We start from the raw sequence: 18,608 nt of genomic DNA on the forward strand, positions 1-18,608 counted from the left end.
CTCAGGCCAAGGTTTCGGGGCTACTTTACATTGGTGCAGTGTTGCCATGAACAAACAGAGTGAGTAATCCCACTGAGCTTATGTGGGCAAACACTCAGGCGAGACTACAACTCTTTTCTGTCTGAGGAAGGGTTAGGGTGCCGATGCATTTTGCGGAGAAAAGGAGGTTCTTTTATGCCCCTCGGTACAAGCCCCCCTGTCTCTTCAGTCAGCTCCTCTGATAATATTTAACCAGAACAAGCGCTTGATGTCTGAAGAGAAGAAAAGGTGTTATCTGTTCAAACACCCCTCTTAACAGTCATTAACTTGATTAACTTAACATGTACATCAGTCAAGGGTTAATTTCTGATCCAGAGGGGATCTGCGTCACTGAGCTGAAGTAGTCAGTCAGTATTTTTCTGCTGTACTTTGCATCAGGAGGAAACAAAAGCAAGAACTGAAAGTGTGATTAATGTGTCCCAAATCCTTGTTTGTCTTGAACCTGTGCTCACATCCAACTCTTTGTGACTGAACTTTGTGTTTTCCCTTCTTTCTTAGCTTGACACGCTTGCTGCTTTCATCAGGCTGGAAGATTGAGTGAAGAGGAGGGGCATGTGAGTCTGGGCCAGCTGATCGAAGGAATTCAATTATTTAACTATTGTGAACATTTTGCTTTTGTCTCATTTATGCTCTTATTCAATATGTGACCATGACATCAGCAAAAACCTTTGAAGCTGAAGTATGAGGAAAATACATTTATGATTTGAATACAGGGTGGAAATTAAAAAAAATCTCAGCTTTATAAAGGCCTTTATGGTTTGTGTGTCATTATTAAAACAACACCCATTCCCAGTTAGTCAGAACTTCTATAATTAAGAATCATTATCAAGACATACTCAATGATACAATGAGTCGTTTGTTTCTGGGTATCTCAGCAATGATTTCTTCTGTTTCAAGAAAACAGCCCGAAGCTTCCAATATACCCTCTGCAGTGGTCGCTTTGCTCAAAGCCTCGCTGTCATCACACAGATGCTGTCATCCAAGGTGCAAGAAGCCACTGCAGTATTGTCCTAAACGATAGGTGGCGCCATTTAGTCAATAGTTGAGAAAACGTGCTAATAAGGAGGATAAGAGGTTAAAACCAGAAGCCAAGACTTTGTTAAGTGTCAAGTGTTGTTTTGCAAATTTCTTTCCACAAACTCAAGTTTTCAAACAGTTGCAGCATCTCACTCTGTGTATTTGTACATCTCTGAGGTTCTGTGCAGGATTATTCTTAAAATGGTGGTAAAAACTGGCAGCATTTGGACTTAAATAAGCAATATTTGCCTGTCAGTTTGTTGTAGCTCAATAATATCCCTGATCAATAAAGTTATTAAAGTTATTCAGAAATGCATTTAGAAATGCATTGGTGGTGGTGTTTAGAAAAGAGTAGTGAGTGTTTTAGGCCCGAAACTGGTGTTGCGGCTTCCATTGTGGGAGGTCACAGGGTGAAAGTGCAGAGTGTAAAGAAACAGGTGTGCTGCATTTATAACCCAGGACAAAATCAGAGCACTGGTTCCAAATGCACACAGCAAGTATTTTTTCCCCCAATGATTCTTGAAAGACAATATTTTAATTAAAAAAAAAAAAAAGAAATGGTAAATGGCCTGTATTTGTATAGCGCTTTACACTACATTCGGTCATTCACCCATTCGCACACTGGTGATGACAAGCTTAACTGTAGCCACAGCGCACAGACAGAGGCGAGGCTGCCGGACACTGGTGCCACTGGGCCCTCTGACCACCACCAGTAGGCAACGAGTGAAGTGTTTTGTCCAAGGACACAACGACCGAGACTGTTCGAACCTTCCAATTACAAGATGAACTGCCAACTTTTGAGCCACGATCGCCCCATTCAACAAATCGACTTAAAAAATATGACAGTCAAATCAATGATGCAAATCAATGCAAATCAGTTAAAGAGCTTAAAAGCTTAAAATGCTTTCAAATTGATCGTCTGTTCAGCAGCTATGCAATGACAGCATTGCTCTTCAATTTTGCCACCACAACACTAAATGGCCTTCCATTAGATCTATTCTCTTCCTGTCAATTTGAAGGAGGAATGCATAGGAGGAAATGACGGTACTGAACGTGCCAATAACAGTCATTACATGCTGTGTCTGCACTGTGTGTGGTTACATTTCTTGCAAACTGTGCGACAAGTGACGTAAGCTAAGGCGTAGGGTTTCAGATAGGTTTGTGGATAGGTTGACAAAATTTACATTACCTAGACCAAAACAGGCCATTGTGGACTTGTGGACATTTGAAAACTATAACCAGTTAACCTCAGTGGTGTGTACAGAAAGTCTTAACTGCAGACACCGACCCCTTGTTTATGTCTTCCTTTTATTTGCTCTGCAAATTATATTCTTTTTTTCCTGCTCTCACTCAGACTTATGCAGACATGACTGCTGTGTATAAGTAACCCACAAGAACTTAGATGTAACAATTTCTTGATTGAAAGTTGTACATTTTTTGTGGATAAAGCTCATAAGGTAATTACATTTTATATTTGTGGTTGTGTGAGTGTAGAGAAGTCCTCAGCAAGAAAAATACTGGATGTGACTCTAGTTCTTTTTGCACATCACCTAATCAAATTCACCACTGCTAGCAAGCCTGAAGTCTGTTGTGCCCATCTTGTAGCACGGACCCTGTGCAGCAGAAAGATAAAATATGAGTACATAGGATGGTGAACAACCACCCACAACATGGGAATCACTCTGTTTAACTTTCATGACGGGTTTTATATTCATTTTTTAAAGTGATGTGGTTTTAGTAGTCAACCCACTCTTATTGCATACCCACATCAACACGGTGCACCATTACATTATTAAGTAGCCTAGTGGAAGTCCAACTGGATTGTTTGTTCACCATCTTGCCTTGGATATAAAACTGTATACATATTGTTTTTATTAACATAGGTAACATCTGGCATCCTGAGCAATAATATGGATGTTTGACAAAAGCTTCAATGTAATTTTCACTCTAGCTGAGAACGTTTGAAAAGAGAAAATCCCTTGAGATTAAAATGCCAGCTGGACCTTTGTTCTGATCTTTTTATTAGTTAAGTAAACAATGCCATTTTTGTGTTTTTTGCTATCACACAAAAGAACCTTGATTTTAAAAGGTGATGCAGAAGTCATCACGACTTCTTCCCATATTTTTGCTCAGTTTTATGGCAAGTGCCCATTAATGCTCAGTAGGTCACAAATACCCCACAGTAAAACAATCTTTGTCAGATGGACGAGGAGCGTGGACTCCCAAGTTTGTGAATCTGATATTCATGCCGTAGATGCATCTGCTAAAAACCTTGGAAAATTACAGTCCTGTTGAACTTGACTGCAAGGTCAAGACTGAAGCAGAGCAGGACCAATTGGCGGGGTGCAAATCTCTGGTGAAGATGAAGCGAGCTGGGGTAGTGGAGGGCACACAGCCTGCTCCTCCAATGACTGCAGGCAGTGTTCATGCCTGGGAACTCACTCATTGGGGACAGGAACACCTGCTTGATGCCATATTCGAGGAACTGGTACGAGTGCAGGGACAGACTGGACTTGACAGGCCAAAGTAAACAAAAAGACTAAACACAGAAGAAACACAGAAGAAACACAGAAACACCGACTTGGCATTGGGAACATAGGAGGGCTGGAAACACTTAAGAGTAACAAAGAATATGATGAATACAAAATCTGAATAAAAACCTAAGCAAAGCAAAGGTAAAGTTTAAACTGAAAACTACAACAAAGTTAAATTGGAAATATCAAACAGAAAACAGAGTCCCAAATATAAAAAGCTGGGTACAAAACCCAGGACACTTATATTATACTGGAAGGTAGAGAAACCGGTTTGAATATGTAGTGTTCAGTGTGCAACATTACCTGACTTGTTTTGAAAATTTAATGAAAGAAAACGATCACAATGACGCCTCTGGTTATTGTGAGCACACAGGATGGCAGCCTGGATCGTCTTGGTGTGTGCACTCATCACTCTGCAAGGTGAGCCCTAATCTATATAGCATTTAACAGCTTTTTTGATTTTGTTTTAGAGCTATTTTGTGTAATGTTTGGAAATCTGGTTAATGATGGCTAAAAAACGTTCTAAAGAGAAGGTGAAACGAAACAAAGCCTCTGCTGTCAATATGCACTTTATGAAAACAGGAATTACCGCAATACTGCTTCATTAAACAGACGTACTGTTGGTTATCAGCAATGCGTAAACTATTTTTGTTGGCCATTTGCTTAGTAACGTAGCAACTTAGTAACAACAAGTCTTCGATGTGTCAAAACAAACCACAAAGTAATATCAGATGCAGAACGTTTTTCATGTATTCAGAAAGACAGTACGGCCTGCATCAAGTCAAATTTGTTGACTTGAAATGATGCAAATAATATGTGATCTAAGAACTCATAGTACCATTTGCCCCTTAGCCGTATTACAGTTGGCGAAAGCCGCTGTAACTCTAGTGTCCCCATGTGGCTGTTGTTACATATATGGCAACATTCACAAAGATTATAATTTCTAGTAACTTCTTCTCTTATTCTTACAGGCTCGAAGGCTCAGGGTGAGCACATCACATTTCCTATATACCAAACAACTGTGTAAATACTCTGAATGTTCATATTCCAGTGTGACTAGAATCAAGTATGAGAAATTTTATTGCATATCAACTGACACCCAGCTGTCTATGCTCTGTCAGATTGTGGGGTGGCACCTCTCAATACAAGAATAGTGGGTGGTCAGAATGCCACAGCTGGGTCATGGCCCTGGCAGGTGAGCGTACACTATCAATCATCTCATATCTGTGGAGGCACCCTCATCAGTGACCAGTGGGTGCTCACAGCAGCTCACTGCATTATAAAGTAAGATATACTCTTTGTTTCATTCTCTATTTCACGTTTTTACCGGAAGCCTATGTGGGAACATTGTGTTACAAATTCAGTATTTTAGAGACCAAAATACAGACTTCAAAGAAACCAAACATCAGTGAGAGACTCAAAAAACAAGTGAAGCATGTGAATTAAAAGTTGAGTAAAATATCCCGACAGACGCGTTCACAGAGCAGTTTTAATAAAGTTAGCTGATACAAATCAATATTTGTTGGTGACAGATAACTAGAATAACTAACATACAAGTTCAACTGGTTCACTATAGTGCAGAAGATGTTTCTACAGTAGAAAAATGGTGATTCCAGCTCATCAGAACAAATATTTATGTTAATAAACTATTAAAAGAACGGCTATATAAAATCAAATTAGCATATTTATGTCTGGCCTTCAGTGCTATTTGTACTTCTAAATGTTGAAATGAGTTATTTCCTGTATGTTATCTTGAATACATTGGTGCTAAGTGGCACTCGTCTTCTGGTGCTTAAACTGTTGAACAGGCAAGCAAACAATAGAAATGAACTGATGCGAAAAAAACCCATTTTGTGCTTTATATAGGATCTAGTTTCTTTCTACTGACTTGCCGCCACAAACCATAACTGCGCAGAAGGAAGTGTGTGTCTAACCGTGACTACAGGCTTGTTCCTGAGACAGAATGATAAGGTGTCAACACTGATAGCAGTGTTAGCTGGCGGTACCTTTTTGACTGGAAGTGGCCCTTTCCTTTACATCCAATCATCAAACCTGGTGATGTTTCACTGCTTTGCTTTGACATCTGATTGATAAACAAGAATTCCACGAGTAAGATGTTTTCCTCATTAATTGTAACTTGTGTTACTTGTTGCACAACAGTCAACCTGTATGATAACAATTTTGTACCATGACAGGCGTCTGCCAATGGATGAAGAAATATCCTCTTAGCATGTCTTCCTATTTAATTTTGACATTTAAAGGTCACACATTCAGACGAGTCACCCTGACTTTAGTGACAATAACATGATGAGCTAAACCTGATGCTGTGTGGGTGAACTGACCTAACTAATCCACTTCAGTAGCTTGAAGAAGCATGTATATGTACAGAACACTTCATGGCTGACTGCAAGGTGCTGTGGTCCTGTGGGTGTTAAAATCGTCACGCCTACACCACATGATCGACTAGTGGTATGAAGTGTGTGCTGATATGCTGCGTTTGGTTTTTACCGTACATGGTAGTGTACATTATGGACACATTTTCTCCTCTCAGATCTTATCAATTCAAAGGAAACTGTTGCAAAGGTTTTGTGGTTTGTTCAAATGAAACTTTGCAAACATGAACAATGTTTCCATCTTTTGTTTTGTTTCTTTCTTTGAGAGAAGATGCTTTCTCTTGGCAGCTCTTTCTTCTTTGTTCAGTCTTTTTCTAATTGTACTGTGATGAGCTTTAACATTTAGCATGCTACCCAGGGCCTGTATACCCTGAGATCTAACCCTTTTTTAAAGTGATCATTTGCTGGGACATCCACTCCTGGCCATCGTGTGAACGCACACCGGAATGCCCCAGACCAGCAAACTGCCAGAACATCAGAACTGCTGATGATCAGATAAGCACCTATTGCTACTGATCCTCGTAATTCCTATCCAATCAGTAGGATGTGCTAAGTTTTACAGGACTGTGCAGAGTCCTGTAAAAAACGCTCTTTTTTCCTGGATGGACTTTGCTGCTATGTAAATACTGCTGGATATTATGAGGCAGGAACTCACACGTTCTATTTCAGTTCCTTCAAGCTGTAAGTTCTGTCACAGTGTTTGCTACAATGCACATACAAAAGTCATGTGGTAAAGGAAGTGAGTCTTGGTACATAAGTAGGTCAAATACAAGGCTTTCACTCACTCACACAAGATTGTGTCATGTGAAAAAAAAAAAAAGCTAAAGTTACATTTTTTTCTTTAGACTTTTTTTTAAATTATTTTTTTCTGTGTTTCTGTGCAGTTTGGGTAATTTAATCCAACAAAGCCTCTATATTACATTTATAAAACTGTCCCACTTTCCCTTCACATGAACCCAAGTGGGAATTCAGTTTTGACTTTTGTCTTCTGGGTGAATGTCTTGTGTCTGACCCATTCATCCAGCAAAACCTGCTCTTTACACTGGTCTTTTTGTTCTCTCAAAGGATTTCCTATTCTTTCTGCCAGAAGGCAAATGTCCAGGTCAACACCTAACTGAAACTTGGTGGTGGTGACTCATTTTACTGCCTAATAAGCAACATATCTGCTTAATTAGCAGTCAGATCAGTCACCAGGAATTAATTTTGACTGAAACAGGTTCACCCACTACACTGTTTGTAATGACCCAAATAAAGGTCTCCTAATTCCTTATTTATATGCTTCGAGTCTTTCCAGTCTTGGTGATACATGAGCATACTGCAAAATAAGGGCTTTTAATTTTATGTTTTATTGCTTATTCTTACTTATGTAAAAGCATTTTTGGCTTTACTTGAAAGTCAGAGAGAAGCAGGGAAGCAGAAGGATATGCTGAAAAGTTATGCCACAGTGGGGAAGTGAGTCATGAATTCACTGCTTATGGTATTTGCTTCCATGTGGTAGAAATTATTATACAATAGAGCCAATTTTTTATTTATTTGGAGAACTGAAATTTACAGATTTACTACCATGTCTATGACAGTTTCTTACAGCCAGTATTGTGGTTGTTACTCAAAAAAGTAATCTATTAGACATTACTCATTACTTTTTGAAAAACGCTAATGCATTACACTACTTAACTACTACTTGTTACATTCCTTCTGCATCACTCCATAATATGACACAATATACATTATGTGACAATGTATATTATGTGACAATATACATTGTCACATAATAACCAATATATACCTTATGCAGATAACTGAGCAACTTGGGTAACACAAATAAACACATAATTATAACTGTAACCCGATATTCAATTTAGTACAGCATGAGCTACATTACTGTATTACAGATTGTGACCACAGTATGTTTTGCACAGCTGTAAAGAAGCTGTAATAAGTGGGATGCAATACTTTTTAACCTTTTACTTTGTCACTTTGCTTTCTTGTAACACACTTTGTGCTCAATGTACTCTAAATAGAGCTCCTATATAGACTTTTATAAATATAAGTCTCATGTTCAAACCAAGGCGTGGCCAAGTATAGACAGTAAATAATTTAAATAACAAGTTACTGTCCCTGTATGGGCTGGGTTTGATTATACAGTTACAAGAACACAAAATTTGAAAATGATGATGCAAAGATCGTGTTGTGTTGTGTTTGGACCTTTGGATTTGCGCCAAATTCCAAATTTAGGATTTATCAGTTAAGACAGGTTTTGGGAGCATTTGTTGAACATGTGCACATCTTATCTAAATATGAACTTATCCTCGTTTCAACACAATTTGCCTCTCGGCTAGATATCTTTCGCTCTGTGCATACAAGAACCAGGGTTATGTCTGGGTTATTCTAGAGCAGGAGTGTCGAACTCCAGGCCTCGAGGGCTGGTGTCCTGCAGGTTTTAGATAACACCCTGGGTCAACACACCTGCATCAAATGATTAGTGCATTACCAGGCTTCTGGAGAACTGCAAGACATGTTGAGGAGGTAATTTAGCCATTTAAATCAGCTGTGTTGGATCAAGGACACATCTAAAACCTGCAGGACACCGGCCCTCGAGGCCTGGAGTTTGACACTTGTGTTCTAGAGAGAGCCCAGCAACGAACTCGAAGCCAAATAAGTCAGTGAAAAATGAACTTTAAAAGCTGACAAAAATGTAAAACCTGGTTAAAATAAGTAAAAGTGCAAATCCAAAAGTTCAGAAACGAATAAAGGAGTACGGGCAACAAGATCATAGAAAAAAATGCAACAACAAAAAGAAAGACAGGGCTCTATACTCTATACACAAACACAGATGTGAAACTAGTGAAGGAGAAAAAATTAGAATTAAACAGAAAAACAAAAGACAAAAACACTGAGATCTGTAGATTAACAATAAACCTGATGAGGGAAACAAAAAGATACAGGAGGCCAAAGAAATAAATAGAAACACAACAGAGCCACTATATTTAACAAGGACCAAGGAAAACACAACAGAAAAACCAAGGACCATGACACAAATGTTACACTGTGTCACACAGCCCCACATTATGGGGGTGATTTTAGTTTAGGCTGTCAAAGGATGCTGCATGTACTCTTTGTTCTGTATGTTTATTCATATCAATTCTTACTGTCCATAAAAAACTACTTTGGGCCTTATTTACCAGTGTATACATGCAAAGAAAGTAGTTATTTTGTACAAAATTACCACCCACATAAGTTACTTTTCTGTTTCATAACTTTATATTAATGTGTTTGTTAGATAATTTAACTCAATAGTGGTCATGGAAGGTCTGTGGCAGTTCTATTTGTTTATACAACACGTACAAATTCAGCTGAGGAAATATTGATGGTTTGTATGCATAATTAAAAAAGTTTTCCTTTGATCCTGAGCACCTAACATAGGTGGAAAGGTTTTTTACAGTTAGCTTCTGACCCTGTGGTTTGTGAAATTAGTATAAGTCAGGGTGACCCATAAACACACTGTTTATCTAGTTCATCATTTGGGTTTAATTGACTTTGATTGGGCACAAGCTTCTGTCGTCACACCTTGTTTTGTTTTTGTTTTCATTCAAATTTGCACACATGTTTCTATCAGGCAGTTTTTTTTTTTTACAGTTAGCTTCTGACCCTGGGTTTAGTATAAGTCAGGGTGTCACCATTCACATTTGGGTTTAATTGACTTTGATTGGGAAGGTCATGGGTTCAAATCAGGTTTAAGCCTTTCTGTGTGGGTCTACTCTCACAGCTCAAAAACATGCATGGAGTTAGATTATGTGATTATAATTTGGCCATACATGTGAATGGTTGTCCTGCCCAGGGCGTTCCCTGCCTTTTGCCCCATGACAGCTGGGTTAACTCATGTGACTCTGAATAGGATGAGATAATGGATGTATGATTCTACTAGTGGTTAAATACAATAAAAAACAATTGCCATCAAAATAGGACACGACAGATTTGAGAAAATATTTTAAATCCATGGACTGATTTCATTATTATTCATTTAATACAGAAACTCACTTAGTGCATGGACGCTCTACTTCGGGAGAGAGACTCAGGCTGGGCCTAACACTCATGAGGTGAAACGGAGTGTGTCGCAGGTCATTGTCCACCCTAACTACAACAATTATTACTCGTACAACGACATTGCCCTGATGAAGCTCAGCAGCCCTGTCAGCTTCACTGACTACATCAGACCTATCTGCCTGGCAAGTAACTCCAGTCAGTTCTACAGCTCCACATCCTGCTGGGCCACTGGCTGGGGCAAACTTGGAAACTATGGTGAGATTTCATTTAATTTGTGTAGCTGGTGGCAGTGGAAGCATCACATCAGGTTTTTTCTAGTCTCGCTTTGTCACTTAAATTTATATTTGCATGTCAACTGTCAGGGGCTGGGTCTGTGATCCAGTGTTTCTTATTGTCAAGCTTGTTTTGTCATGTCTCTCAATGTTTCCTGTTTTATTTTGAAGAGCCAGGATTTTCCATGTTCAATGTGTTTTGTTCGACTTCCCCCGTGGGGTCATTATGTCCATTACAGTCAGCTGTTTCCCCATGTGTTTCCACTTCCCCTGATCACCTCCTGTGTGCATTAAGGCCACGTTAACATTGCAGGTCTTAATGCTGAATTCCGATTTTTTGATCAGACCCGATTTTTTTGGTCTGGTTGTTCACACTACAAATAAAATGTGACAGCAAACGCGCTCTAGTGTGAACAGTTGATGGCCCTCAAAGCGGCCTGCACACACAAAAGAAGACGTCACACACAAAGCGCTCTTTGTTACTTCCTTTAAAAGTTGTTGCTATTAAAGTTTTTCACCCTGCAAGGTGGGCAGTTCACATATTCGCATAATATTTTTGGTGCCTGAACTACTAGACAGATGCACAAACTGTTTGTTGCTGACAGGAATGTCAGTTTTTTGTGGGAGTTTAGATATTGAATGATCTCGTCATCATTCGTGTTATCGTTTGCACATATCCATTGAAAATACTTTTGAATTCGTGAGACTGGATGAGAGTGGACTCATTTCATTCTTTGTCTTTCACAGAGGATTTGCCAGCTAATGCACCCCTACAAGAAGTTCAGATTCCTGTTATTGGAAACAAACAGTGCAGCTGTGATTATATCCCAGCACAAGATGTGATAATCGCTCAGCAAATGATTTGTGCGGGGCAACAGAACAAAGGAGCATGCCAGGTTAAAACAAAAGCAAATTTTTGTAATATATATTCTCCCTTACAGAAAAACAAGTTGGTTTTTTTTTTGTTTTTTTTTTGCAATTTCAGCCCTATAATGTAAATATGGACTTTTTTAGTTTTGAGAATATGCTGTTTCAATCCCCTTCTTAATGTTTGTGTTTTATCCTACTTTTTTCAGGGGGACTCTGGTGGACCTTTGCAGTGCAAACAGGGTTCCAAGTGGATCCAGGCTGGTATTACCAGTTTTGGAGTACCTTGTGCCCAGGCAGGTTTCCCTGAGGTCTACGCTCGAGTGTCTGAATTCCAGACTTGGATCACAAATCAAGTTGCGGGGGCGAATGTGGGCTTTGTGACCTTTACTTCTAGTGGCACTGACACAGACAGAAGCTTTGTGTGTTGCAGCAACAACTCTGGAAACTCAGCCAAGTTTGCACCTGAGCTTGGATTTTTTATCTTCTCAGTGAAAATGTTGCTAGACCGCATTTTAGTTTAACACTAAAAATATCTCCTCTTGTGCTCTTTTTGTCTTTAAAGATAGAGCGCGCAAATTAGCGCCCACTCCTATGTATTTTTAATGACTGAATTAAATTAAGTTTAACACAATGCATGAATTGTTAGAAGATACAATGACACACTAATCAATGTATATTTAGTACAACATAAAGTGTTTTTCTATTACATAATCACAAAAAATACTTACGTAAATTGTTAATTGTTTTATGAAGAATTTTGATTTTAAAAAACATTCTAATCAAGTATAACATAACTGCACTGTAGCTCGGGTGCATCGGCTTTTAATTTTCTTTCACTACACTCACTACATCTCTATTTTTTCTTTTGTTAATCACTTCATAAATCCTTTTGTGTTTTCAGCCAAACCACTGTACATTGTATATGGAAACAACAAGCTGAAATTAAAGGTTATTCTGATTTGCTGGTGTCACTGAACATTATGTACAAGACTGGAAGAGATATGCAGAATATATATGAATATATATATATGCTCAGTTGTATATGTTTGGACGTTACGTACAACATCTACTAGATTTTTGGTTTTCGCTTTTTGTTCTTCCTTTTATAGATTTTTAATTCAGGGGCTTCTCATGTCATTTTAAACCTTCCCAGAACTCTGAAATATGAGTTTTATTTTAGTGATCTGAGTCTTTGAGGAGACAGGGAAATTGTGGGTGGGAACATTTGGGGAAGCAATTTTTAAGAGAGGTTCTGCATTGATACGCTGATGGATGTGGTCACGATGACTTCTGTCTCGGGCTTGTGAGCTGTCACCAGTTATGTTCTTTGAAACCGTACTTTATGGTCAAAGGATTGATCTGAAACTGCAACTCATGCACCCAATGACATTTTCTTTGTCCAAGAGAATGGCTGACACCTTTGAATTTGACATGTAGCTCTTCCTGTAACGCCATGCTCCAATCTAATCAGAGAAAATGGAAATTATTTATAAAACCCCCCCCCAATATTTAAACTCAGGCTTCTTAAATAAACCTGGATGTATCAAGGATTGTTAAAGTGGATCTGTTGTGCTTATCTCCTGTTAAGTTTGATGTATGTCCTGTTACATTAATATACTCATCAGATACTTATAGCGCCAAATCACAACAACAACTGCCTCGTGGCACTTTATGTTGTAAGGTAAAGACTCTGCAATAATACAAAGAAAACATAGTAAACCCCAACAATCATACTGACCCCCTATGAGTAAGCGCTTTGGCGACAGTGGGAATGAAAAAACTTCCCTTTAACAGGAGTAAACCTCCAGGAGAACCAGGCTCAGGGAGGGGCGCTGGGTGAGGAGATGAGAGGAGGACGGGACAAAGACATGCTGTGGAAGAGAGCCAGAGTTTAATAATAACTAATAATTAAATTTAGAGAGGTGTATAAAAACATAGTGATTGAAAAAGGTGACTGAAAAAGAAAGACTCATGGGAATCCCGCAGCAGTCTACACCTAATGCAGCGTAACTAAGGGAGGATTCAGGGTCACCTGATCTAACCATATGACGTGCTCTGAAACCTGACTATATGCTTTTATCAAAAAGGAATGTTTTAAGCCAAATCTTAAAAGCAGAGAGGGTGTCTGAAGGCTCTGCCTCCCATTCTTTTTTGATAAAGGTCATTAAGATAAGATGGGGCCTGATTATTCAACACCTTGTATGTGTACTAAAGCTGTTTCTTTACTGTGACGTGCTCTGAAACCTGACTGAAAATCTTCAAATAAACCATTGCTCTGCAGATGATCAGTTGTTTTAAAATTACTCAAGAATTTTTAATACCAAAGTACATAGCCGAATAATACAGACAAGTTGATCATATTTAAAATTGAAACATTAATTAATGATAGGACTTCTTTGAGCAGCTGCTCTATGACACCCCCATTAACGTTTAAATACCTGGGACTCTCCACCATTTGGTTTCAGAACTGAAAAAGATTCTTAGATGAGAGGTTAAACCTCTTCATGGACCCTAAAGGAGTCCAGTAGCTCCTTGGACTATCATGACCTGGATGAGTGAGAACCTACAAAGACAAACTCCTGTTCAAACCTTATATATATGAGGGGCAGCCAGTCAGAAGACAGCTGAGGATTAAATTGGGGCCTCCATAAAGCCCCAGTATAAAATTCATTGTTTTATTTATTTACTATTTAGGATTTATTCCATCTCTTGCAGTTGAAATTGGTTAATATGTACTTTTTCAAAGTACTACTGAATTCCCTGACTATAAGGGAAAGGTTTCTGTGTTGACTGTTTTTCTTAATGCTTCAACTTTTTACGTGCAAACAGTTCAATTTGTAACAAAGAATCAATCCTCTGGGGATCCTAAACAGAGCAGAGGGTTTAAAATAACAGTAACAAGGATCTACATGGGTGAGTGTATATATCTATATCTGTGTGTTTACACTGTTCATATACAATGAGCATATATTATCATTACATACTCAATTTTTATTAATCTCCTCCTTTATTTTATTTTATTTTTATCTGTTTTCGTTGTTTAAAATACTTTTGGAAAAGCAATAAATAAATCTTTGAAAAAAAAACAGTAACAAGGACATATTTTACTTCTATTTGGTAATTTGCTACCTTACAGTCCCATCAGCAAACTTCATTTGCTATTAAAAATAAAGCTAGATCAGTAAACCGCATAAGGCTACTTCTGCTTGAAGTGTAATTATTATGGCAACTGACAGTGTTAGTTTCATGGGAACTTAAAATAATGTTGACCAGTGAGAAGTAAAACACAAAGTAAAACCAGAAAAAGGAAGGAAAGCGTCACGCTACGGCAAATACTTTATTCCATGGAACCAGTATAAATCATATACTGAACTTACTGGAAGCAGACCAAGGAAAATAGTACAAGTGTAAAAACAGTGTGGGAATCTTCACCTGAAAAAAGGTGTTTAAAAATAAAAGCTAAGGGAATGGAGGAAGAACGTGTTTTAGTCTCCTAGCTGCAGCAACCGCTCAAAGCTTTTTTCCTTCTTTCTCTTTTGCTTCCTACTGAGATGTAAAAGTGTTGCTGTTTCTATTGTAGTGTTTAATAGTAGAGTGTGAATTTCATAGGTGGTGCCTTAAGGGACGTGTCCTTTTCCGTGATGATGTAATAATGGAGGGGTAGGGGTGGAAAAAGGGTGGTTATGCTTAATAAGCATGATTAGCCACATACAGTGACTCTCCACCAGCAGCGCTGACTCCAGAGGAAACATATTTGCCCACACAGGCCTGGCTGTTGGCCTGTAAGATAGAAAAGACGATGTTACTGAATGCACAATAGGACTCTAGACCACAAGTTTGATGTTAATAATAATAATAATACAACTCTTTCAAATAGTTATATATTTTAGTTACAGAGTTCATATTCAGTCATACCAGAGCTCTCTTGACAAACTCTTCTTGGCATGCCTTTCCGTTCTCCTTCTTCCCACCCCAGGCTTTCAGGGCAGAGGCCTGCAGTGCACGGCCATATGAGAAGGTGAGTGCCCAGGGCTTGTGCAGGGGGCACTGGTTTATGGCGTTCAGGTTGACAGAGGCCTCCTCCTCACTCTGGCCACCAGACAGGAAGGTAATACCTGCAAAGCAGGTAGAGTTTAGCAACCCATAGTGCAGATCTAATGTAGATTAGTCACAAAAGATTATGTCTAAAAAAGTGGAAAAGTGTGCATATCAGCAAGCGTGTGATGCACTTTCAGCTTACCAGGAACTGCAGGGGGAACGGTGCGGCGCAGGGCAGTAACAGTTGCCATGGCAATCTCCTGGTTGGTGTACTTGTGTGAGCAAGAGTGTCCAGCGGTAACCATGTTGGGTTTGAGCAGGGTACCCTCCAGGTAGACGTGGTGGTCAGACAGGGCCTTGTAGACGGCAGCCAGGACCTTCTCAGTGATGTACTGACAACGCTTCAGGTCATGGTCACCATCAGGAAGAATCTCAGGCTCAACAATGGGGACAATACCATGCTAGGAAAGGCCAGGACACAAGGACAGTGTAAAATAGGAGCTCATATTAAGAAGGCAAGACATGAAATCCAACAGTGAAGACTTTTTAAAATTTAAAAATTTCTGCTTCTGCTATGCTGCCTTGTGGATACTATGATATAGTATTAATTTGGAGAAAAGGTTTTTGAGCTTGTTGGCACATTCTGAGGTTCCCTCATTGTGTGTTTCTAGCCATGCAGGAAGTGTGTGTGTGGCATGATCATATCAAATGCAGCCATGCAAAAAAGAAACAAGCAAAAACAGCAAAAGTATTTTGTAAAATTCTGTGAAACTGGGTTATCTGTCTATTGTGTCTTACCATCTGGCAGATGCTGGCATAGCGAGCCAGGACATTGGCATTCTCTATGATAGCCAGTCTTGAGGGCGTGGTGGGGGTGATCTTCAGAACACAACGCCACTTAGCGAAGTCAGCACCATCCTTCTTGTACTGGGCGCAACGCTCATAAAGTCCATCGAGACCTGTTAAGAAGGAAAGCCATACACGATACGTTAGATAAAAATGTTAAAAGATGATGATGTAATACTGATGATGTCTGGATCTTTTCTGTGCTCACCCTGGGTGGTTGTCTCGCCATTGGTTCCTGCCAGGGGGACAACACCTTTGTCGACCTTGATACCCACCACCATGTCTCTTTCTTTGAGGTATTGAGGGAAAGGCTTGCCATCGTCGGTCTTCTGGTACATGGTCTCATGGAAGAGGATAACGCCACCAATACAGGGACTGATGCGGTTGTCAGCAGTAAAGAGGAGCTGGCGGTACAGCCTCCTGTTCTCCTCAGTGTTCTCAGCATTGATGCTCTGGAAGCGCTTGGCCACACTGCCTGGAGGTTATAGAAACATATCAAATCAGATGGACTATAAAAAAATACTATATTATTAGGTGTTGGAAACCACAGTCTGTCTGCATGTCTGCACATTTGCAGAAATGTTTCAGTTCAGGTCTGAGAAAACACACACAATGAAACCAGTTTCAACTGTAGCCTAACTGTGATCCTTAAGTCATGGTTTTTGGCAACTGTTGAGTTGGCTGTGCCAAATAACTGATTGTTAGTATATAGGTTCATTTTCTTACCAGTTGACTCATCTGCGGCAAGGATTCCTTTGCCAGGAGCCACAATCTTCAGAGCAATATCATTGAGCTCCTTCTTCTGCTCAGGAGTGAGGAAAGGGTATGCGTGAGGCATCCTGACTCTTGATATAAATAAAGGGAAGACAAAAATTTGAGAAATTAATAATGAACAGGACACAGGGGTTATACATTTTTACAGTGTGCCTCTGCATATCTGCTTTTGAGTGTAACAGTTTCAGGGTATATGTGTGGGAAACTGCTAGATGAAAGGAGAACAGAACATCGGGTTCATTGTGTGAAGGAAGTGGTAAAAAAACCCCCAAAACGTCTGGCTCATGGTTTTATGTTTTCCTGTCAGACTATCTTTTGCTAAAACAACCCAGGCCAGCTTGTGTCCTACATGCGACAGCAGCTGTTTAAGCTTTAACTGCTGCAGCAGCTTGTGCACTGGTTTCACTATTCCCCAGGCACAATATGTAGCCTCACAGAGGATCCAGTGTCAGAGAACTCCCACAGATACCCCCCCACCACCACCACATGCCCCACCCTCCATGCATCTGACCACCCTTAAAAAATCGTGTGCACGTCCGTGACCTATTCCATTTTCTAGCCTCTTATCCCTGACCTTTCCATTCCCCTCCACAGCCCCCCTTCCCTCACCATTCCGCTTGACTGGCCTCCTATCGCATACCTCCTCCAACTGTCACCCTGTCGCCACTATCAATACGTTAGACTAAATATACCCAGTGTACCCAGTATACTGCTTGCATGAGGCAGTGAGTGCACTGTAGCTCATGTAGCATGAAGGGGCTGCAAAAAAGAAAATGTGCAGTGTTACACCCCGCTGTTGATGAGGCATGCCACATTGCAGAAGGTAGTTTAGATGAATTGATCCAGTAAAGCAAGAAATTAGTCAGACTATTGAGTCACCCCACCAATGTGCCAATGGAAACTTTACATCAGATAAAGCTAGGTGACTGAAGTTTACCAAAAATGATCAGCTTTGTTTAATGTCAAGGGAGAATCATTCTCACAGTTCATCACAATCATTATTTAGTGTTGTTATACTATAGAAAACAATGAGATATTTTCATCTGTATAGCATCTGGTTCACTGAGGTAACGAAAAAAAAAGACGCACACTTGCATTTAACCAACAGACATGAACCTGCGGGTTTCACTGATATACTTCGAGCTAGTCATGTTAACCACACAGTTGTGAAAGCTACAAGAAGATGCATAACACTGTTTTTATTTTAATTCTGGTATACAGGTCATAAGCCTCTCATTATGCCAAGGCTTTATAACATAACATTCAATAGCTAACCAACAAATCCACTTAAAATGCTGTTTTCTTCATGGGCATGAATTCAATCTTTTACCTTTGAGGTTGCGAGGAGAGCTGAGAGAAGGGAGAAGAAGGGAGAAGATCCGGCCTTCGTCTGTGACACCCCTGCAGTCCTGCTGGCCCTTGTATTTATCCTCCCATTGTGACCCCTCACATTTCAGCTGCCCAACTATAAAAAGAACAGGATGCAACCAGAGATGGCTTGTGACATTCAGCAGGACTGGGGCTGGAGTAACGTGCTAGCAAGCAGCCACTCAAAGGGCAAAGAGTGTTTCAGTGAATGGCACAAAATGCGATGGAATAACAGGCAGTTAGGGTTTAGATAAAGTCCAGATAGATGGGTGATGAGTAGACGATATTATCCAGAAATGTTTAGGGAAGAATGGCATGGCGCAAATTTGCCTACTATGTAAGTGTTTCTTACACTCTCCTTAAATGAAATTATGCATCTTCCAAGCACATCCTTTACATTCTGTCTTATATGA

At 39.7% G+C, this 18,608-nt stretch overlaps 2 protein-coding genes across 2 annotated transcripts; one reads left to right on the forward strand and one right to left on the reverse strand.

Moving 5' to 3' along the window:
• The first annotated feature begins 3,964 nt into the window (after positions 1–3,964).
• On the forward strand, positions 3,965–11,819 carry LOC116327656 (tryptase-like). Its single transcript, XM_039616794.1, has 6 exons — positions 3,965–4,010; positions 4,562–4,576; positions 4,712–4,874; positions 10,014–10,282; positions 11,047–11,195; positions 11,376–11,819. Exons 1-6 carry the CDS (start codon positions 3,965–3,967, stop codon positions 11,688–11,690), a joined length of 957 nt encoding a protein of 318 aa, XP_039472728.1. The 3' UTR covers positions 11,691–11,819.
• A 2,668-nt stretch (positions 11,820–14,487) lies between these two features.
• aldoab (aldolase a, fructose-bisphosphate, b) lies at positions 14,488–18,292 on the reverse strand. The gene is made up of 7 exons (XM_031749257.2): positions 18,158–18,292; positions 16,780–16,898; positions 16,262–16,528; positions 16,006–16,166; positions 15,410–15,668; positions 15,085–15,284; positions 14,488–14,949 (listed from the first exon to the last, which is right to left on the reverse strand). The coding sequence occupies exons 2-7, from the start codon at positions 16,889–16,891 to the stop codon at positions 14,857–14,859; spliced, it is 1,092 nt and encodes a 363-aa protein (XP_031605117.1). The 5' UTR covers positions 16,892–16,898; positions 18,158–18,292; the 3' UTR covers positions 14,488–14,856.
• Positions 18,293–18,608: the final 316 nt, after the last annotated feature.

Source organism: Oreochromis aureus, linkage group 8 (assembly GCF_013358895.1).
Source record: "Oreochromis aureus strain Israel breed Guangdong linkage group 8, ZZ_aureus, whole genome shotgun sequence".
Lineage (NCBI taxonomy): Eukaryota > Metazoa > Chordata > Actinopteri > Cichliformes > Cichlidae > Oreochromis > Oreochromis aureus.